A 23,717-nucleotide genomic window follows, 5' to 3' on the forward strand; every position below is an offset into this window, starting at 1 on the left:
GAATGTTTTGGAGCAGATCACCCCTACAAAGAGGGGTCTGGACAGGCTAAATTGATGGACTGAGGTGAATTGTATGAGGTTCAGCAAGGCCAAGTGCCAGGTCCTGCACCTGGGTCACAACAACCCCATTCAGCACTACAGGCTTAGGGAAAAACAGGTGGAAAGCTGCCCAGTGTAAAATGACCAGGAGGTGTTGGCCAATAGCCAGCTGAACATGAGCCATCAGTGTGCCCAGATGGCCAAGAAGGCCATGTATCAGAAATAGTGTGGCCAGCAGGACCAGGGAAGAAATTGTCCCTCTCTACTGGGCACTGGTGAGGCCACACCACGAGTACTGTGTCCAGTTGTGGACCCCTCACTACAGGAAGGACATTGAGGTTCTGGAGCAAGTCCATAGAAGGACAAGGAAGCAGGTGAAGGATCTAGAGAGTATGTCATATGAGGTGTGGTTGAGGGAGCTGGGGTTGTTTAGCCTGGAGAAAAGGAGGATCAGGGGTGATCCTATCATTCTTTACCACTACCTGAAAGGAGGTTGTGGTGAGGTGGAGCTTGGCCTCTTCTCCCAGTCAACTAGAGACAGGATGAGAGGACATAGCTTCAAGCTGCACCAGGGGAGGTTTAGGCTGGATATCAGGAGGAATTTCTTCACAGAAAGGGTTGGTAAACATTGGAATGGACTGCCCAGGGAGGTGATGGAGTCACCATCCTTGGAGGTTTTTAAAAAAACCTGGATGTGATACTTAGTGCTATGGTGTAGTTGACAAGGTGGTGATTAGCTAAATGGTGGACTCAGTCTTAGAGGTCTTTTCCAACCTAAATGATTCTGTGATTCTGTAATAATATTTATAACACACAGATGTTTTGGTATTTCCCAAGTCGAGCTTACCCTAAGTCAAGGACTTTTTAGTATCTCATGCTCTGCTAGTGAGGTGCACAAAAAGCTGGGAGGGAGCATGACTGGGACAGGAGACCTGAACTGGCCAAATGGATATTCCACTCTATAGAAGGTCATGCCCAGGATAAAAACTGGGAGGAGTTAGCTGGAAGTGATCAATTGCTGCTCAGGGACAGGCTGGGCATCGGTCAGCAGGTGGAGAGCAATTGTATTGTGCATCACTTGTATTTCTTGGGGTTTATTTTTTTCTCTCTCTCCTTTTCATTACAATTACAATTATTGTTATTATAATCATTAACAATATTAGTATTATTATATTTTAATTTGTTTCAATTTTTAAACTGTTCTTAACTCACAAGTTTTACTTTTTTCTGATTTCCCATGCAGCTAGTGGGGGAGAGAGCATCTGTCTGGTACTTTTTTGCCAGCTGGGGTTAAACCACAACACCATCTAAGTGGACAGAATATTTTGGGGGACTGTATCAAAGGCCTTACATAAATCCAGGTAGATGACATCTGTAAGCTCTCCCCTTTTCCACTGATGCAGTCACTCCATTATATAAGGCCACTAGATTAGTCAGACACGATTTGTCCTTGGTGAAGCCATGTTAGCTGTGTCTAATGGCTCCCTGTCATCGATGTAGCTTCCAGGAGGATCTGCTCTGTTAAGGAAACTACCCAGTCTGGCCATACACGAGACTCCTTAGAGGCACCAGCTCAGGCTGTTTCTGTGCTGATGTGCAGTGAATAAATTGCTTTATGGAACGAGACATCTGAGATTGCTATGGGAAACCTGGGGTCGAACTGGTAAGGAAACCTGGTCTGACTGCATGTGAGTGGGGTGTGCAGGGGCTCCCTTCAGCTCACTGGAGCCACCACTGCAAAGAGGCTTTGGTCCCAGCAGTTAAAGTCTCTGACATTTGGAGTGTGACAGCCAGAGACTATCCTGAATGGTAAGACTGGGAAGTTTCCTTTACATGCTCCATGATCTTATAGGTAACAGGTGAGGCCGACAGGTCGGTAGTTCCCAAAAGCTTGTTTTTACACTTTTTAAAAATGAGTGCAATGTTTCCCTTTTTCCAGTCACTAGTGATGCAGTCTGACTGCCATGACTTCTTAAATGTAATGGAGAACAACTTGTGAACTACATCAGTTCCTTCAGGACCCTGGCATGCATCTTGTTGGGTCATGGAATCATAGAACTATTTAAGTTGCAACAGACCTCTAAGATCATTGAGTCCAACCATTAACCTAACACTGCCAAGTCCACCACTGAACTATGTTCCTAAGTGCCACAGCTATGTCTTTTAAATACCTCCAGGGATGGTGACTCTAATGCTTGACAACCCTTTCAGTGAAGAAATTTTTCCTAATATCTACTCTAAACCTCTCCTGGTGCATCATGAGGCCATTTCCTCTTGTCCTATCACTTGTTACTAGGGAGTAGAGACCCCCACCTTGCTGCAAGCTCCTTTCAGGTAGTTGTAAAGAGACATAAGGTCTCCCCTGAGCCTACTTTTCCCCACACTCCAGCTCCCTCAGCCACTCCTCATAAGACTTGTGCTCCAGACCCTTCACCAGCTTCGTTGCCTGTTTTTGGACACACTCCAGCACCTCAATATCTTCCTTGAAGTGAGGGGCCCAGAAGTGAACACAATATGAGGTGCAGCCTCACCAGTGCAAAATACAGGGGAACAATCACTTCCCTGGTCCTACTGGCCCCACTATTTCTGACACAAGCTAAGATGTCTTTGGCCTTCTTGGTCACCTGGGCACACTGCTGGCTCATATTCTCCCCGCATAAACTAATGACATCTTTGTAGTCCTCCTGAATTTCCTGTCCCTCCTTCCAAAGGTCATAAACTCTCCTTTTTTTTCCCCTGAGTTCCAGCCAAAGTTCTCTGTTCAGCCAGACCAGTCATCTTCCCCATAGGTTCATCTTTCAACACGTGGGGACAGTCTGCTCCTGTGCCTTTAGAATTTCATTCTTGGAGAATGTCCAGTCTTCCTGGACTTCTTAGCCCTTCAGCACTGCCTCCCAAAGGACTCACTCAACCAGTCTCCTAAACAGGCCAGTCTTCTCTCCGCAAGTCAAAGGTAGCAGTTCTGTTGTCACCCCTCCTTATTTGTCTGAGAATCAAAAACTGTCATTACATGATCGCTTTGCCTAAGACATCACCCGGCAGTCCATTACTGTTCATATACAACAGGTTCAGCAGGGCACCTTCCTGAGTTGGCTCACCATCTGTGTCAGGAAGTTCTCTTGCACACACTCCAGGAACCTCCTAGACTGTTTCCTCTCTGCTGTGTGGTATTTTCAGCAGACATCTGATAAGTTGGTCTCCCACGAGAACAAGGCCTAGTGATTATTAAGACTTCTCCCAGCTGTTTATAGAATATTTCATCTGCCTCTTCATCCTGGTTGAGTGGTCTATAACAGACTCCCACCATCTCTGTCTTGTTGGCCTTGCCCCTGATTCTTGAGTAAACACTCAACCCTATAGACACCATCATTAAGCTCCAAACAGTTGAGTCAGTCCCTAACATACAGGGCTACCCTACCATCTCTCCCTCCTTGCCTTTCCTTTCTGAAGAGTTTATAGCCATCCATTGCAGCACTCCAGTCATGTGAGTCATCCCACCATGTTTCTGTGACGGCAACTATGTCATAGTTTTCCTGCTGCACAATGGCTTCCAGCTCCTCCTGTCATCCCATGGACTGGTGTATGCTCAGGTTCCTCAGGTGGTCACAAACCTGATCTTCTCCCATGATGGGAAGGACTTCTTTCTCCCAGTCCCTACCTTGAATTTCAGGGTCTTGAAAGATGTGGGAGGAGAGATTGCCGGTGTCAGGGCAGTCCCCCAGGAGGATCAGAGCCTGCGAGTGTGATGCTTCCTGTAGCTGAACTAAGAACATTTCATCAACAGGCTCCCCTTGATTGGGCAGCCTGTAGCAAACACCAACCATGAGGTTTCCTTTATTGGCTTTTCCCTTATTTTTACCCAAAAGGTCTCAACCCATTCAGCACCCAGTCAATTTTTTTTTACACAGAGGGCAACCCCTCCACCCCTTCTTCCTTGCCAGTGCTTTCTGAACAGTTTATAGCCATTGATTACAGCATTTCAGTTATGTGATTTGTCCCATTGTTTCAGTGATGGTATTAAATCATAGCTTTCCAGGTGCACAGAGGCTTCCATCTGTTCCTGTCTGTTATCCATCCTGCATGCATTGCTATAGAAGCACTTCAGTGGACCTATCAACCTTGTCACCATTTTAGAGGAACACAATTCCTTTGTGGCATTTTACAGATGTCTCCCTGTTGGTTCCTAATATTTCTTTTAATATTATATATATATATATATATATATAATCATAATTATAATTACATTTCAATATTTAACACAACATACAAAACATGCAATAAATGTTTTTAAAAAGAATTTATCCTTCCTGGAAAACAATTTAAAAATCATTTACTACCAAAAGCAGCCATAAAAAAGTACCATGGATGCTATAAAAGAATGCTCTATTCCTGATAACAGTCCGTTTGGCATAATATTAGAATCAATCAATGAGTCCTTCATATTGGAAATTGAAAATAAAATATAATAGACTGGAACAATAAACAAGTCTTAAGATGTTTGATAGTGTTATGTTGGTTAAATATGTATCAAAACTGATAAGGTTTTAGCAGCAGCTGATAATACATTAATGTTGATTTATCCAAAAATAAAATGACAAAGTATATACATTTTACTTTTTTTGACAACTAGAACTTATATATAAAAAACTTAAACTAAAGCCTACTGAAGTCAACAGAAAGACTGTCTTGACATTATTGGACTCAGGCTCAGGGCCATAGTGCATTCACAGCTGTCAGTTAGACTAGAACTAGTATATAAAAAAAAGCCATTTTTATCTTTAATAAAAAATTAGAATTTGCAATTAAAAAAGGCATAATTCATAATAAAATATATTCTTAAAAATTCTATAGGCTTTCCTAAATACAATGAAACATCCACTCTGCTTTTCTTTAAATACAATGCTTACATCAACTCCAGTACGCCTTTCTAGTCAACAAAGTTAAGGAAAGATCACACACACACACATGACGTTTAGATCCTTTGAAATCCTTCCCAAAAGTTTCACAAGGCACAAAAATTTCACCACATAAAACAAAACAAAAGACAGTCTTATGAAATGTTATCTGTGTTTAACTTACTAGGAATAGGTCTAAGGACATCAGGAATGAGAATCTCCACCAAAGCCTGGTACATCACATGATCACAGTTACCCATCCATTTCAGAATAGACTCATTTTTGCACAGAGTAATTAGTTTTCCTTTTGGAAGTCGACTTTCTATTTCACTCAGATTGCTGTTGTGAATAAATGTAACAAATGGAAATGCATTTACATACAGATAAGTACAATGCATTTTGAAATAGATTATTTAATGAAAACTTTATAGATGTTTCTGTTACATCCAATTGAAACTCTAACTTCATCATATGAAACTGGGGGAAAAAATGGCCTCCAAAGCTCTGCTCCAGACCATAAATAATGCAGAGATATGATAAAAATGGTTCTTGCAATTTAAACAGACCAGACAACATATTGTGAAAAGATACTTTGAATTTAGTAATCCAAATGGAAAAATAGATGTATACAATCATTTCAAGGTTGCAGTTCGACATATACCAACACCCTATATATCAAATAGCAGACAACACAAATTTAACCGGACAAACTATTGATTTCAGAAAAGGTTCTTAGCCTATATGTAAAACTAAGTCTTCTGTTGATTTGACTCCTGCTGTTATATCATGATGTTGAACAGTAAGCAAAGATACATTTACTGACCTCAGTTCAATAATAGCCGCATCATCAGCTGGAGCAGAGGGAGAATAGCGCCAGAAAGTTTGCCACAATTTTTCTATCAGGCTAAACTGAAGATTCACAATAACATCCACTATTGCCTAAAGAAATATAAAATCAGTGCGGATAGTCTTCTAAGTGATTCTCCCCACAATTCTTTCCAGGGGTATAGCTGCCCCTGGTCATTTTGCAGAAAAAATATTAAAATGTATGCTTATAAATAAACATATAATATCCTTTTTAATAACTTTGTAGCAAAAATTTTTCCAGCTGGCTGGACTGGTGTAACCAGAAACTAAGATCAGGCCAAGTGACTAAGATCAACCCTCCAGAAAAGAGTCTAAGCACATATATCAGGTGAATTCACTTAAATTGATCTTTTAACACTATTGAAAACACGAAGGAAACCTATTTCATTAATTTTGTTACTTTCATTACATGCTTTAAAGCACCTTCAACAATAATTTTAAAACACGCTATTCAATATAAAATGCAGCCTTAAGTTCTTAAGCAACCTGCTTCTTTAAAACTTGAAAAAAAAATTAGTTTGTTTTTAACATAAACATTACAAATAATAATTTAATAAGATTTCAACTCATATTAAAAAAAAAAGCAAAATTCTGAATATATATTATCTAAAGTTTGTTTTATCTAAAATTCTCCAAAGCTCTACATGATTACATTCCAGTATCGGTATTCTATTCTATGGGGTTTTTTTCCTTTTAAGAGAAAAATTTCAGGGGTCTTTTTGTAAATGTCCTTTCTGAATAAGCAAAATATTTGAGAATCACATAAGATATAAGTAGGCTGGCTGTAATCTGTTTTGTGTCAGTCACCCTGTTGTACTGATTCTCACTAAAAGATTTGAATTTTCAAAGAATGATTTCTGTGAAAAGACATTTTTCTTACCTCACAGTGTTCTCGATAAAGACTTTGCAGTGATTTTATGTCCTCAAGGGTAGTACCATCTGGCAGAGAAGATATTTCAACTTCTCCAAACTCTGGAAGTACTCGAGATGCATCTGTTTCCATGACAACATAACAGAAGGAAGATATTGCAAATGATGCCAATTACAGTTTGATCAGAAAACATTTAAGGATGATGTAAAGAAATAAAGTCTAGAAGGTCATAATGCCCAAAGAGGAATGCCTTTCGTACTTAATATGTTTTAAAGTTGCAATAAAATTGTGAGCAAACCAGCTAGCTATTTTTAAAACAAAAGATTTTAAATTACTCTTAAGAGGTAGCAGATAAAAATGATTACACATACATATTGTATCTGTATGTAAAAAAAGATAAGACTAATTTTCAGAATATTAATGTCAGTATATAAGAGATCGATATAATGTAATAGTTTTATTTTGATCTACCAAAGAGCTTTTGCATTGACATGCATGTTAGGGTTTAGTAGACGCAGCAGCATATATTTACTTGAAATTTAAAAGCCTTTCAACTGCAGCCAACAAGTGCTTTTACTATTTCTCATAAGCATTTCCAACAGATATACTGGTACGGGGGGAAAAATGCACTGTCAACTAGGGGGACAGTGGAAAGAAAAATTCAAAAACCTGCTAACTGTAGCCAAAGGTTCCCAATGATTTTGGTAACAGCAAGGTTGTGCCAAAAGATGAGATGCTTCAAAATCCCCAATATATGAATTCAAAACAAAGTGTACAATTACTGCAATAACACATTTAATAAGCATTTTTACATTAGCAAATGTAAAAGCCAGGATGCCATTGGCTTTCTTGGCCATCCAGACACACTGCCATCTAAAGTTCAGCTGGCTGTTGACCAGCACCCCAGATCCTTTTCCGACGCTTTCCAGCCACTCTTCCCCCAGCCTGTAGCATTGCATGGAGTTGTTGTGACCCAAATACAGGACCCAACACTTCACCTTGTTGAACCTCATGCCACTGGCCTCAGCTGATTGATCCAGCCTGTCCAGATCCCTCTGCAGAGCCTTCCTACTCTCCAGCAGATCAACACTTCTGGCCAATTTGGGGTCATCTGCACAGTTACAAAGGCACATTCAACCCCCTCATCCAGATCACTGCTAAAGATATTAAACAGGACTGGCCCCAATACTGAGCCCGGGGGAATACCACTTGTGACCACCCACCAACTGGATTTAACTTCATTCATCACCACTCTTTGGGCCTGGCTATCCAGTCAGTGTTTTACCCAGCAAACAGTGTATTCATCCAAGCCATGAACAGCCCCTTCCTCTGGGAATGCTGTGGGACACAGTGTCAAAGGTTTTACTGAGGTTTAGGTGGACAATATCCACAGCCTTTCCTTCATCCCCTAGGCAGGTCACCTTGTCATAGAAGAAGATCAGGTTATAGAATCATAGAATGGTTTGGGTTGGAAGGGACCTGAAAGACCATCTACATCAGTTGTGTGACTTGTTCCATTGTGGCAGCAGCTCTCCGGCTACAGAGAGCGGCACACAACTTTCCCAGGCATCATGCTGGGAAAGGCTGTGAGAAGATCAGAGAAAAGAATGATGAACAATTCTTATCTTCACTTGCTGTACCTGTTGTTGTGAACATGTGGAATGTGTTATGGAGATTTGTTTACCAAAGGGTGGTTTCTTAATTAGCCAATGGTGATGGTGTTTTAATTAAAGGACCAATTAGGTCAAACTGTATCGGACTGTTTGTAAAGGCGATGGGTTTCTTAATAAGTATAGTATAATAAAGCGTTTGATCAGCCTTCTGGAATCATGGAGTCAATGCTAATTATTACCCGGCCGGGGACGCCACACTACAACAGTTCCATCGTGTCTCTGTGATGGCAACTATGTCATAGTTTTCGTGCTGCACCATGGCTTCCAGTTCCTCCTGTTTGTTGCCCATGCTGAATGCATTGATGTAATATGCTTAAGTTGTGCTATTGATCCACTACCTTTCAGGGGGAGAAGCTCTAATTTCTGCTTGACCATTCTCAGCTGCTTCTGTGGTTTCTAGCACATCAATAACCCATGCATCCTTGCTACTGCATGGATCTCCATCTCCTACCTCTATCAAGACTACAGACTGAAGGACCTCATTAGCACACCATCTGTCAGTGGCGTGCCACCCCCAGGCTTATCTCCAGTGTTCCTGATTTTATTCCCTTGAAATCTAGATTAAAGCTCTCTCAATGAGCCCTGCTAGCTAATAAGGATTCTTTTCCCCCTTTGAGACAGGTGTACCCCAGCTGTTGCCAACAGGCTCAGTATCATGTAAAACAACCCATGATCAAAAAAAAACTAATTCTGCTGGTGACACCAGGCTCAGCACCAGGTATTCATCTGCATGATTTTCCTGTTTCCACTTCCATCATTCCCTGCAACTGGCAGAATAGAGGAGAAAACTGCTTGCTCCAGATCCTTCAACCAGTCATCCCAAAGCCCTGGGGCTCCTCTTTATTGTCCTCAGACTTTTTTTTGGACTTCATTGTTGACCACCTGAAAAACCAGTAACGGATAATAATCAGAGGGCTGTTCCAGGCTACAGGGTTTCTTGGCAGTGTCTCTTACCCAGGCCTCAGAGAGGCACCAGACTTCCCTATGGATTGGGTCCAGTCAGCATATCAGGCCTCTGTTCCTCTCAAAAAGGAGTCACCAATGACAATTGCTCTTTTTTTTTTTTTGACTGAGGCAGTTGTGATGAAGGGGGTAAACTTACTCACCCTAGGCAACTCCTCCAACCTGGATGGACCTTTGTCCATATTGCAGTGTGCCCATGTTGTATTTGTGTTTGAGAGGCATCTGGATATGGCACTTGGGGATATGGTTTAAGGATGATTATGCTGGGTTAATGGTTGGACTAGATGATCTTAGAAGTCTCTTCCAATGTTGATAATTCTGTGCCTGGTCTTCAAGTTCTAGAGCCTCATACTTATTGTATTGCAGCTGGGAAGGTGAGGTAGGCCAGGAGGGGATTTGCCTGCTGCCTTGAGTAGATACCTGTTTCCATTCCCTCTCATCTCTTAGATCCCCTCCTTCTGCCTGGTAGTGAGAGTGTAAGGGATCCTTTTCTTCATCTGGTGTGGCTAGCTGGTTCATTTGCCTCAGGAATGGTAGAGATTGGCTCAACCATTCGGAGTCCCTGATACTTCTTTTCTACCTCCTCTCTTAGATCTGCCCCTGGGCTGAGCAGATAATCCACTTCACCACACCTCACACAGCTGTTGTCTCTACTGCCATCCAGTACCAGTGCCAGGCTCTGGCATTCCCTGTAGCCCAAGACTTAGATGGCTGCATGTTTTCATGGCAGCTTTGTCCATGTCACCACATCCTTTCTGGCAAGTCCAGAGGACATAGCTCCCCTCCAAGTGGATACCATAGCTGAGCTCCCTCTGAGAAGGTAATGACCACCAACTGAGCTCTCCTCTTGAGCTGGTGGGTGACTGCATTCTACCTTCCTGAACTGCCACACCCCGCCCTGTTTACCTACTTCGTGCCCTAGGAGCTGCTTTTGTAGGGGTGTGTCAGAGACTGGAAAGATCAATGTCTGGAGACATTTTGGGATGCTTGGAATGTGTGTAGTAGGGGGCGGTCCAGCCTTGCTCGGGTGAGGTGGTGCCCTGCCCTCCATAACCCCCAGCCCTGCAGTCTCTGTCAATCATAGCACACTGGAGGCAGCCCCCCAGTGTTGCCTAACCCAGCCCTTGAGTGGCTGAGCAACTGGAAGTCCCACCTGGGAGGAAGGCCCACGAAGGGCCAAGGGTTTAAGAAGGCTGAGCACAAGGCAAGCATGTCGTTCTTTAACCTTACCTTCATCTTGGAGTTTTCTATCTGTTACATTGCTGGAACCCCAGAGTTGGTAGCTATGACTCTTTTGCTATATCTTTCCTGTCTTTCTCCATTTCTTCTTCTTCTAACTTTCTTCTCATGGAATGTAACATCAAATGGGTTTAAAGGTTGCTAAGTTGAATGGGCTAAGATGATGCCGTGATAAGTGTTTTATGCTGTACTAAATCTTTTGCCAAAGTTCCTTGATTTTCTATTTTTTGCCAGTAAACCTTTGTAGGATTTTTACCTCTTGAGAATATCTGGTTGGTATTTCTCCCTTGCATCTACCCAAAGCAAGGGAACCTCAGTTTAGCCCCATACATTAAGTGTCTGGGGTGTTACAGGGTGGGGAGTGGATCTCATCACTCCTGACCTCACCCACACTGGGTCAGAGCTTCAGTGCTTCCTGCTGGGAGGGGAAGGTGGGGTGCTGAGGCATCTCTCAGTGCTAATTTTGAGGTCTTGCCACTTCAGGAACTCTCTCCACAGTCCCTCGGTATCCTTGACTCCAGAGCACATCTGCCAGAGCAGTTTGCCTCAGAGTCTTCACCACACTTGCATTGCAATATATTTTAAATCTACCATGCAAATAGATTTTGCACTTTTTTTTTTTATATCTGCATGATGAATATTAAATACTGCAAAAGTCTTGCAATAAAGAACATATAACTCCTATGAGTATCTTTTTGTTCTATTAACAGTGAGATGACAGTATAACATCTTTTCATACCTAAAAACTGTTGATGATGTTGACTTTGGGCAATTATAGTTTGTTCAGCAGATGTGGCTGTCTGTTGACCACTTCCTGTGAAACTATCTGGAACTCCATCCACTTTCTGCACAGGCTTGTACCTACAAAATTATCAAATACAAAATCATTCTTAGGATCACTTTTTTGTAAGTGCCTGATTTCTGAGTCTTAATATATAGTTTTGCTAGTTCACACAAAAGAAAAAAGTAACATCAGAATAACTGTAGCAAGGAAATGTAGAACATTGGCAACACATAAAATTCATAAAGCAGATATCACAGCACAACTATCAATTTCTTGTGTAATTTGGTTAAAAACTATACCTCTAACATCTAAAGCTCATTTACACTAAACAGAAACACAATATTTCCTTTTCCAAAGGACTTGTCTTCCCAGGAATCAAGTAGCTCAAAAATAAAGGTTTAATCACCTAAAGAAGGGTGATTCATTTGTATGAAGACAAAGTAATTTAAATAATTTTAACATGTAACAAACCTCTCATAAGCTCAGAAGGTCTGAGAATGCTACTTAAACTAAGTAGCTGAAGCAGGGGAGGTTCAGACTTGATAATAGGAAGCATTTCTTTACTGAGAGGGTAGTCAAACACTGGAACAGGTTTCCTACAGAAGTGGTCAATGCCTCAAGCCTGTCACTGTTCAAGAGGCATTTGAACAATGCCTTTAATAATATGCTTTAACTTTTGTTCAGCCCTGAAGTAGTCAGGCAGTTGGACTAGATGATTGCGGAAAGTCCCTTGCAACTGAAGTATTCTATTCTATTCTATTCTATTCTATTCTATTCTATTCTATTCTATTCTATTCTATTCATCATTTAAGTCACAAAAACTTTTATAAAGGATAAAAAGGACAAATATACAAATAGGAGTTCTGTTTAGCATGGTCAGATGTTAAAACCATCACACTGACAGGCTGAAGATTCTGCCTGCCATCTTCAACACAATTGAAAATTAATTCTGCCATAGTTCTTAGTGATAAGAACTTTGAACCTTTGTCCTTCTGAAGTAGCTTTGTAGCCAGAAGAAAACTAGACAAACCTCAATGCAGAAAGCAATGCATGTGAACTGTTGCTCAAGTCTGAAATTGCAGATTGTAAAGCTTTGTTTTAACTTTAGAAACATCAAAAAATTCCACTCTGAAAATGCTCCTCTTATAAGTAGTTGAGTCAGATGTGAGCGTGTTCCCATTTTGATCTTATTCAATAGATAATAGAAATGTTCTATGTAGCTATTTAGATTTTAGTTTGTGAGAAAGTTCCCATAAGAAGCAAACATCCAAGGTTCTGGTCATTCTAGACATATATTTAACTATACAATAACATAGAACATGTGATATACAAGTGTGTTAGTGTCCTGGTTTGAGAGGAAGTGAGCTTTTTGGGATGCTATGGTCAAACCAATAGGTGCTCAGATTTGAATATTGGCACCTGGTGTGGCCACTGAGGACATGGATATGCCTCTGAGAACACAGGGGGGTTAAAAGCAGAGAACTCCCAGGGGGAAGCTCTCTTGGGTTCTGTCCCTGAAAGAGGTCAGACCTCCCCGGCCCAGCTGCAGGCTGGGCGGGGGAGGGGAAGCCATGACGCCTGAGTGAGGTAGGCCGGGGCCTTAGAGAGAGAAGGGAGGTGAAGGCCCCTGCAGGATGGAAGGGTGGAGGAAACCTGAGAGACATCGGGCATCCCCCCAGAGAGAGAGAGAGAGCGCTTGTGCCGCCTTGAAATTCGATATCATGTGCTGGCAGCAGGCTGGCCGGGAAGGAGAAGGGGGGCAGCGCAGAGTGGGAGTTCTGGACAGGCAGAGCCTGATATTTTAACCCTTTTCTTGGATGATAGAAACCTTACAAATGCTGATCCTCCTGGAGCTGAATGAGAAGAGAGATAGAGATGGAATAGCAGGAAATCGGTAAGTGTGATGCAAGTTTGTGCAAGTGAAAGATGTCCGAGAGAAAATTAGAAGAATTCTAGGTGGGAGGAGATGATGGAGTGGCCTTTGGCTGGACTTTTCTTGTTTAGCCATGGACAGAACCATTTTTCCTGTGACAGAGAGACTGCATTTAGGGGGAGGCAATGGCTCGGAGCCAAGAAAGTGCAGTGATGTGATGCGAAGGAGTGCGTGAACAGAGACTACGGGTGAGGAGGGCGGTGGTGCCCTCGATCTTCGGTGGAAGAGAAGAGGATCTCTGTTCTCGAGACCCCTCAGCCCCAGGGGGTGAAATTTGGGGGGGACAGGTGTCCCAAAAGTGAGAGACTGTGCTCTTTTTGGAACTGGGCAAGGCACCCTTTAAAAAGGAAAACCCTAGAAGCAGCTCTGGTCCATGTGCAGTGGTGAGAGCATTGTACATGGAAGGAAGATGTCACGATGGCAAATGTTCTCTGGGCGGTGCCACGTGTGACATGGAAACATACGAGGTTTCAACTGTGTTTCCTGGGGAAGCCCATGGTGCAAGAGGGACTCTTCTTGATGAACTGAGAATTAATTTTCTGAAGGGTGGAGATGGACTGAGAGTTAGTGATCTGAGGGGTGGTAACTGAATTGAGAATCCAAGGTTTTGTCTTACTGTGATGTGTTGGGAATTTGGTGGGGGGAGGAGGAATGTTTGGAAGGTTTTCATTCTGAGTTCTGTGTGTTTCTCTTATATATTGTAGGTTAATAAAGTTTTTTTCCCTTTATTTCTAAGTTAGAGCCTGCTTAGCTCTATTCCTGGTCACATCTCACAGCAGACACTAGAGAAAATATATTTTCATGGGGGCGCTGGCATTGCGCCAGGGTCAAACCATGACAGTTGATTTGGCATGGCCTGGTTTTTTGCTGCAGCCGCTGCTATTCCCAGTTTGGCTCACGGCCAACCTTGCCTGCCTGGCTGCCCCTAGCCAACTGTGCTGTGGGCAAAAAGGGTAGAAATTATAGCGATAGCTTCCCCTTCCTGGTGCCCCACATGAAGAGAGGTGTTAAATAGTGTCAGTGCCGCAGCAGCCGCCACTGCCTGCACAATGACAGCAGGGCTGCCTGGCCAGCAGCAGAAGCATGACGAGCCATTCCCTGACACGGAACCTACACAAGATCAACTTCTCGGCACTGTGGGATCTTGCAAGAATCTTTGAATTGGTGGAACATGTTGACAATGGTACCTACAAGCAGAAGATTTTCTTCTAGTCAGAGAAGAGGAGGAATTCAGGATATGTGAGGGAAAACAACATGGCGGCACCAAGGTCAGTGGAAAAGAAAGAGGGGGGGGAGGTGCTTCAAGCTTTGGAGCTGAGATTCCTCTGCAGGCCGTGGTGAGGACTATGGTAAAACAAACTGTCCCCTTTTAATGCATGAAGTCCACAGGGGATGCAGAGGTCCACTCGCAGCCTGTGGGAAAAGTTCTCATGCCAGAATGGGTGGATGTTAGAGAAAGCTGTGGTCTAGTGGGAGACCCAAATAGAGAGAGAGGGGCCCTGTTTCCAGAGATAGAGAGAGCCCTTGCTTTCAAACCTAAGCAGCCTAGCCTTAAAAGACTGTACCCAATGGACAAATGACCCATGCCACAACAGTTTGGGGATGACGGTTTTGCCCGTGGGAGGGACCCCATGGCATAGCAGAAAAAAGACTCCTCTCCCTGAGTGAATGGAAAAAGATCTTGAAAGATGATCTGATCAAAGCCCCTCATGCCCTGTCTTCCTGTGCTGTCAGTGGGAAGGATGGAGGGGCTGGGGGGAAACAAAGTGTTTGAAAGGCTTATTTTACTTCTCATTTTCCTCTGACTCTGTTAATAATAAATTTACTTTAAATTTGAACCTGTTTTGCTGTTAAAGTCTTTTTTTCTCCCAGTCCTTAACTCATGAACTGTTACTTAATTTTTTTCCCTCTCCTCTACCCAACTGTAGCAGGAAAGAATAAGTGAACAACTTTCATGAGTGCCTGGCATTTGGCCAGTGTTGAACCACAACAACAAGAAGTATACTTTTCCAAAAGACACCTCTTGGCCTGATTAACATAGAGTATGATAACTTTAGGAATGAGAATACTTGAAAACAAAAACTTTTGTCATCATCTAAATCTCTATGAATTTTATATCAAGTTTAGTTATTGTAAAGGCCCAAGATAAAATCCCAGGCCTGCAGAAATAAATTTTACAATTGTAATCAACTTTAGGAAGACTAAAGTTTAATCTCTAGTATCACAGTGATGCTGATTTGATTTTTGCCTTTGTTTTCTTTTATATATTCTCTATATTCTTTACACATATATTTGTAGCTCTGTAGCCTATTATTGTATTCGTAGTTAGCTCCAGTACTTTTCCCTACCTTTTCCCTACCTGATCAACAGTGACATTGAACTCTTATGGATAAACTTCTCATCACTTGATAGATCTCTTTGCAATCCAAAAACTTAATTTTTAAAGAATTTTTAACTTTAATCTCATTATACTCTAAAAATGTCTGGCAGAAGATCAATTTCTATTTTTAAATCAAAATCAGTAGGTTCACATAGTTCCACTAGTTTCTAGAAAAATTATTATTTCGCAATTTCAGCTCTTTGAGTAGAAACCAAAGTGTCTTGAATGCATAAAAGTAACAGTCTTTTGAGTTTCTAGGGTTTAAAAAGAACTTTCACACACAAAATCTAGATGCTAGGAGACAGTATTATGCTACCACTTGCTCCAATGTGCTTTATCTTGGGGAAAAGCCTTGATTCTGGCATTATTACAGGTGACATTATAGGAGTCAAACAGTTTTAACAGCTTTTATAGACCAGTTAGCCTCACCTTGTTCCTGAGAAGTTGATGAAGCAGCTAAACCTAGGAACCATTTAAAAACACATGAAGGAGAAGATGGCAATTGGAAGTAGTCAGCATGGATTCACCAAAAGGAGTTCGCACTTGACCAAATTGATAAACTTCTACAATGAAATGACTGGCCTGGTAGATGAGGTGAAAAATTGATGAAATATTGGCTGGATGAGCAGACACCAAGATAGACTGAGAATTGGCTGAATGGCTATATTGGGTTTATGTGGCAAAGTTTTGGTAGTGGGGGTCTGCAGGGGTAGCTTGTGAGAGGAGGCAGCAGAAGCTGTCCCCATGTCAGAAAGAGCCAGTTTCAGCCAGCTCCAAGATGGACCCACCACTGGCCAAAGCCTGAGCCAATCAGAGACATTAGTAGTGCCTCTGTGATAACATATTTTAAAAAGAGTAAAAAATGCTGCACAACAGTAGCTGGGAGAGAGGAATGAGAATATGTGAGAAAAAATTCTGCAGACACCAAGGATCAGAAAAGAAGGAGGGGGAGGAGGTGCTCCAGGTGCCAGAACAGAGATTCCTCTGCAGCCCATAGTGAAGACCATGATGAAGCAGCTGTTCCCTTGCAGCCCATGGAGACCCATGGGAATGCAGAGATCCACCTGCAGCCTATGAGGAACCCCCACCAGAACAGGTAGATGTGCCCTGAAAGAAGCTGCAGTCCATGAAGAGCGCACATGGAGCAGGTTTTTTGGCAGGACCTGTGACCTTATGGGAGACCCATGCTGGAGCAGTCTGTTCCTGAAGGATTTCACTCAATGGAAAGGACCCATGCTGGAGTTCATGAGGATCTGCAGTCTATGGGAAGGACCCACACTGGTGAAGTTCATGAAGGACTGTCTCTTGTGCGAAGGATCCCACACTGAAGCAGGTGAGGAGAAAGGAGAGGAAGAGATAATGCATTATGAATTGACTGCAGCCCCCATTCCCCATCCCTCTGTGCTGCTGGGGGGGGAGGAGTTAGAAGAGTTAGGAGTGAAGTTGAGCCTGCAAAGAAGCAAGAATTGAGAGGAATGTTTTTTTAAACGTATTTTTATTTCTCATTATCCAAATTTGATTGACAATAAATTGAATTAATTTCCCCAAGTTGAGCCTGTTCTGCCTGTGACAGCAATTGCTGAATGATCTCCCTGTCCTTATCTTGACCCATGAGCATTTTGTGTTATTTTTCTTTCTTGTACTGAGCAACTTGGTGAGCAGTTGGCAGTCAGCCAAGGTCAACCTACCACAATGGCTGGGCCCAGAGGATGATGATCAGTGGCAAAAACTGTAGTGACTAGCAGTGTACCTCAAGGGTCAATACTGGGTCCAGTCCAGTTCAACATTTTCATTAATGATCTGTATGACAGGCAGAGTGTACCCTCAGCAACTTTGCAGACAGCACCAAAACTGGGAAGAGTGTCTGACATTACAAAGGGTTGTGCTGCTTCCAGGAAAGCACCTGAGAGTTCTTGTGGACATCAAGTTGAACATGAACAAGCATTGTGCCCTTGCTGCAAAGAAGGTCAATGGTACCCTTGTCTGCATTTGGCAAAGCATTGCCAACAGATAGAAAGGCATGATCCTTCCCCTTTACTCAGCACTGATGAGGCCACACCTGGTGTACTGTGTCCAGTTCTGAGCTCTCCAGTACAAGAGAGACATGGACATACTGGAGAGACCCAAACAAAGGGCCATCAAGATAATTAAGGAACTGGAGCATCTCTCTTATGAGGAAAGACTGAGAGAGCTGGGACTCTAGCCTGGAGAAGAGAAGACTTGGAGGGATCTTACTCATGTATATGAATCCTAGAAGGGAAGATACAAAGAAGATAGAGCCAAGCTTTTTTCAGTGGTGCACAGTGAAAACAAAAGAGGCCATGGGCACAAGATGAAACATAGGAGATTCTCTCTGAACATCAGGAAATATCCAGTGACTGAGCACTGGAGCAAGTTTCCCAGGGACATGGTAGAGTCTCCCTCTTTGGAGATATTTAAAAGCCATCTGGACATAGTCCTGATCAACTGGTCTAGGTGGTCCTTCCTGAGCAGGGGGGTTGGACAAGATGTCCTCCAGAGGTCCCTTCCAACCTCAACCATTCTGTGATTCTGTGATTCAATTATTTAAATATCCTGGCATTTCCTTCCTGTCTTGGGGATGGTTTATTATCCCATCCCATTTTGGGGGTTTTTGATCTGTTTTGTTTTGTGCCCAAGGGTGATAGCTGTCCCCACCCCACTCCCCATCCACGGAGAGGGAGAAGGCTGAAACTCATGCCACAGTGCCCCCTGCAGCCACAGGGGAATCATCGCCACCTGCCCTGCCCAGCTGAGGAGCCACCAGCGCCCCTGCCGACTGCAGCCATAACTACACCAAAAGGGAAAGTGCTTAAAGAGCAGGAAGAGACTGTTTATTGGGTTTTCTGTTCTTTCTTTGTTGTTGTTACCATTGTTGTTGTTTGCCTTGTTCTACATACACATACTAGTAAAGAACTGTTATTCCTTTTCTCATATCTTTGCCTGAAAGCCCCTTAATTTCAAAATTATAATAATTTGGAGGGGAAGGGATCATATTTTCCATTCCAAGGGAGGCTCCTGCTTTCCTTAGCAGACATCTGTCTTTCAAACCAAGACACTTCCCATAAACAATCTAGCACTGGTATGTCAAACACAAACCAGACTTCCATTTGGAAGTCTGAGCCATATAGCAGCTACAGTTGAAAGCCAGGGCTATTACCTATATAGGTGAGGCAAGTCCTTACCTGTGCATTTCTTCAATTCCAGTACAAAGGTGCTTTAAATTGCTTGATCTGTGTCTGTTGAGTCTAAGCTACTGTCTCAACTAGGAGATGGGACTGTTATCAACAGTCATCTGTAGTTTACATGTACTATATTTAAATTTCTTATTGGAATACAGAAGTAGTACTCCCATAGCGTATGTTGACCACAGCTGTGACTCAACAACTTTTGGATTAGCTCAATGGTTGTTGCCACTCAACTGAAATTCATTTCTGAAATCTCAAACCCTGAATTAAGGGCCATGTCAAACACTGCACACAAGCATACCTCTAGCAGGTCTTTGGATATATTCACAATTGTGGTGGTTTAGCCTTGGCTAACAGGGAAATTCCCACTCAGCCACTCACACCCTCCCTGCCCCAGTGGGTCAGATGGAGAAAATAGGAAGAACAAGAGCAAGAAAGATTGTAAGCCAAGATAATGACAGGAGATTGCTTACAAATTATCATTGCAGCGAAACAGAATCAATTTAGGTAAAATTAAGTAAACTTATCACCAACTAAAATAAAAATGTAATTACTAATTCAGGTAGCAGAAAGCAAAAAGACAAATATTAAAATACATTTCCTCCTTTCCCAGGCTCATAGCTTCATTCCAGACTCATCTTTTCCCCCCCATGCTATTGACACAGGTTACATGCAGCCCCTTCAGTGAGGCAATGGGCTCAAGGGCGTAAGGGTGTTATGGTCAGTACATAAGAAAATCTGTCTGCCACCCCTTCCTTCTCACACTTCTCTGTCATCGATTCTCCATGAGCTGCAGTTCCTTCACAAAATATCCAACTGCTCCAGCATGGTCTGTTAAATAAGTTGCTATGTGAATACTGATTCTGCCACCATGGAGCACCTCCTCCCCCACCTTCTTCTCTGACCTCTGTTCATGTGGCTGGCTTTCACCCTTTTTTTCGTCCTACTCCTCTGCACCTGTGGTGGGTTTTGCCCTGTCTTAAGTATGTTTTCACAGAGGCACCATCAACTTTGTTGATTGGCTCAGCTTTGGCCTGCATTGGGTCCATTAGCAAGGCAGATGGAACCAGCTGTGTCCAGCGCAGGGCAGCACCTTACCCACTACCAAAACCTTAAGAATCAAAGGACAAACAACGCAGATGTTATCATGGGAGTCTACCATAGACCTCCTAGCCAGGACAACGATGCTTCCAAGTTAACTGTCCTTGTCTTTATGGGATACTTCAACTTGCCAGAAATTAGCTGGGGCCATCACACAGCTGGTACAAACAGGACCAGAAGATTCCTAAGAAACCTGGATGACAACTTTATGGAACAGGTCCTTAGGGAGCTGACTCAGAAAGATGCCCTCCTTGATCTACTGCTTGTCAACAGAGTGGAACTCATGAGCAAAGTGGAGATTGGAAGCTGTCTTGGCCACAGTGATCACAAAGAGATCGATTTTAAAATCTCTCTTGACAGGAGAAAAGGTCCATCAAACCTCAGCTCTGGACATGAGGAGAGCAGACTTCAGGTTGCTCAGGGAATTAGTGAATAAGGTCCCCTGGGAAAATGTTTTTGCAGATGCTGTGGTCCATCAGTGCTGGTCACTTTTTAAACACCACCTGTTAAAAGCACAGGAGCAGGCGATTCCCAAATGTTGGAAGTCAAGCAGGCAAGGCAGAAGACTGGCTTGGCTGAACAGGGATCTTCTCTTGGAAATAAGGCCAAAACGAAGAGTATGGCCAGTGGAAGCAAGGTCAGGGGACATGTGAAGAATACAGAGATGCTGCTCGCCACTGTTAGGAGAAAATCTGTATGGTCAAAGCTCAACTGGAGTTGAGCTCCTCAAAGAGCTGGCTGATGTCATTGCAAAACCTCTCAAGGATTTTTGAGCAGTTTGGGAATCCAAAGAAGTCCCAGCTGACTGGAAGCTGGTGAATGTTGTCCCGATTTTCAAGAAGGGCACGAAGGAGGTCTGTGGAAATGTCCTGGGTTGTAAGATAAGTGTGTATCCTATTTGCCATCTGTTAGAGGTGGGGCAGTTACCTTCTGTTAATTGGGCAGTCTTCTTTATCTCTTCCACAAACCAATCCTCCCTCTGGGGAGATATCTTTTGTTAATGGGCCATTGAGTCTCACTGCATGACTGATAAAATTACATCATTCCATTGTAAGATGCTCCACCCAGGAGCAGGCATTCCTACCTGGATATAATCTGAGATTTTGGAACACCAGAGCAGCCTTTTCCCACTGGATTCCCAGAGGAGCAGCTGTCTTCTCCACTGGATTCCCAGAGGAAGACCAGGCTCATCTACACCACCACTAGAACTTTGGAGGAAAACTACACCCTTCTACAAGATCACTGCTTCAACAGAACCACACCTGTCACTCCAGGAGGATGGCAGCCACCATTTCATTGGACTGCTACCAACACCCTGACCCACAGGGTATCAGGTTGTATTCTGACTCTGTCAGTGTTTTGGGGTTTTTTTGTTTGTATTATTGCATTTGTATTTTTTAGTTTTCCTTGTAAAGAACTGTTATTCCTATTCCCATATCTTTGCCTGAGAGCCTTTTAATTTCAAAATTATAACAACTCAGAGGGAGGGGGTTTACATTTTCCATTTCAGGGGAGGCTCCTACCTTCCTTAAGCAGACATCTGTCTTTTCAAACCAAGACAGGAAGCTACAGGCCTGTTAGTCTCACTTAGGTGCCTAGTAAAGTTATGGAGAAGATTATTCTGGGAGGTATTGATAAACACCTGAAAGACAATGCAGTCATCGGTCACAGCCAACACAGCTTTATGGAAGTCCGACTTGTAAAACCTGATTTCCTTTTATGATGAGGTAATCCAGACAGCTGATCAAGGGAAGTCACTTGATGTAATCTTTTTGGAGTTCAGCCCAGCTTTTGATAGTGTCTCCCACAAGATCCTTCTGGACCAAATGTCCAGCCCACAGCTGGATAAATACATCATGCAATGGGTGAGCGACTGGGTCATGGGTTGGGCACAAAGGCTTATAGTGAATGGGATGACATCACACTGGTGACCTGTGTCTAGTGGGGTTCCACAGGGTTCCATCCTCGTCCTTGTGCTCTTCAACATCTGCATAAATTACTTGGATGCAGGAGGGGAAGGTATACTAAAGAAGTTCGCAGATGATACAAAACTGGAGGAGGTCTCGACTCCCTCAAAGCCATAGAGACCTCGACAAATTAGAGGACTGGGCAATCAACAACCATATGAAGTTCAACAAGGGAAAGTGCCACATTCTGCACCTGGGATGGGGCAACCCTGGATGTACAGACTGATGAATGAGATGCTGGGAAGCAGTGCCGTGGAAAGGGACCTGGGGGTCCTGGTTGATGGAAAGTTTATAATGAGTAAGCAATGTGCCCTGGCAGCTAGGAGAGCCTACCATGTCCTGGGGTGCATTAGGCACAACAGTGCCAGCCAGTCAAAGGAGGTGATTGTCCCACTCTGCTCTGCACTGGTGTGGCCTTACCTTAAATACTGTGGGCAGTTTTGGGCACCGCAATATAAGAAAGATATAAAGCTATTAGAGAGCATCCAGAGGAGGGCAGCAAAGATGGTGAAGGACCTTGAGGGGAAGCCATATGAGGAGCAGCTGAGGTCTCTTGGTCTGTTCAGCCAGGATAAGAGGAGACTGAGGAGGGACCTCATCGCAGTCTCCAACTTCCTTGTGAGGGAAAGAGGAGGGGCAGGCACTGATCTCTGTGGTGACCAGTGACAGGACCCAAGGGAAGGGCCTGAAGCTGTGTCAGGGGAGGTTTAGGTTGGATATGAGAAAAAGGTTCCTCGCCCAGAGAGTGGTTGGGCGCTAGAAAGAACAGGCTCCCCAAGGAAGTGGTCATACCACCAAGCCTTACAGAGTTCAAGAAGTATTTGGACAATACTCTCAGGCACATGGTATGACTCTTGGGGATGGTCCTGTGGAAGGCCAGGAATTGGACTCAATAATCCTTGTTGGTCCTGTTCAACTCATCATATCCTGTAATTCTGGGAATGCAGCGTCACACAAGTAGGAAAGTCGCATGACCTTTCAAATTAAGAAAGAATGAGAAAAAGTGTTCTGTAGCATAAATTCAGCCTATACTTTGTCAAGAAGTCAAGAACTCAAAGTGTCTATCTGATTCAATGTGATTGATGGAGAGGGGGTAAAATTGATACATCTTAACAGAAGAAGCAAACACAGTTGTCAGATGATTCTAAAGAAGAAAAATAACATTTCCCAGCTTGAGTTATCAGAAAGGAGAAGGAAACATTCGTGATTCTTAGATTCTCTTTGCTCTGAATATCTTTTTAAAAGAGAATTATTACATGTAAGTTAAAACTTTTTTAGTTTTTAAATAAAATTCGAAATATTCATCAAACTAAATAATAAAGACTGCTCCTAATGACTCAAGCTATAGTATCAAGCCCTTTATATCATGTTAAAACAGGATAGATTTATGAATACTGTAAGATAAAATTTATACAAATATACAGTTATATACCAAACTTCTCAAATATATACTAAGCATGATTCATAACTGTGGCAGAAGTCTTAGTTAAGAAATATAGTGTTTAAAAAATGTAATGCAGCTTAATACATCCTTTTGTTTGTTTGTTTTTCTTACATGTAGCTCTTTTATCCTCTCCCCCACCCCCCTAGCATTAACCTCCGTGGTCTAGTACATACATGAGAATCCTTACATACATTAAAATAAACAAGCAACTATATGGGTCCAGCTTTCCCCCCATACACATTTCAGAAGAAAATATGACCAAAAGTATCCTAAACCCTGCAGAATAAGGATATAAACAGAAATAAAAAGGAAATATTTCTGCATGCTAGAGAACAGCAAAATTATATTAAACATG

General features: G+C 42.8%; 1 protein-coding gene across 8 annotated transcripts in view; it reads right to left on the reverse strand.

The window, feature by feature from the left end:
• The window catches only part of LOC132341439 (transcription factor RFX3-like), a 210,322-nt gene that overhangs the window by 66,080 nt on the left and 120,525 nt on the right, over window positions 1-23,717 (reverse strand). For all 8 annotated transcript variants that reach the window (XM_059873022.1, XM_059873021.1, XM_059873027.1 and 5 more), the window contains 4 exons: window positions 11,287-11,408; window positions 6,682-6,794; window positions 5,758-5,873; window positions 5,119-5,273 (listed from right to left, as the gene is read on the reverse strand). In XM_059873022.1, coding sequence (XP_059729005.1) covers window positions 5,119-5,273; window positions 5,758-5,873; window positions 6,682-6,794; window positions 11,287-11,408 — 506 coding nt within the window. The remainder of the gene's footprint in view (window positions 1-5,118; window positions 5,274-5,757; window positions 5,874-6,681; window positions 6,795-11,286; window positions 11,409-23,717) is intronic.

Source organism: Haemorhous mexicanus, chromosome W (genome assembly GCF_027477595.1).
Source record: "Haemorhous mexicanus isolate bHaeMex1 chromosome W, bHaeMex1.pri, whole genome shotgun sequence".
Classification (NCBI taxonomy): domain Eukaryota; kingdom Metazoa; phylum Chordata; class Aves; order Passeriformes; family Fringillidae; genus Haemorhous; species Haemorhous mexicanus.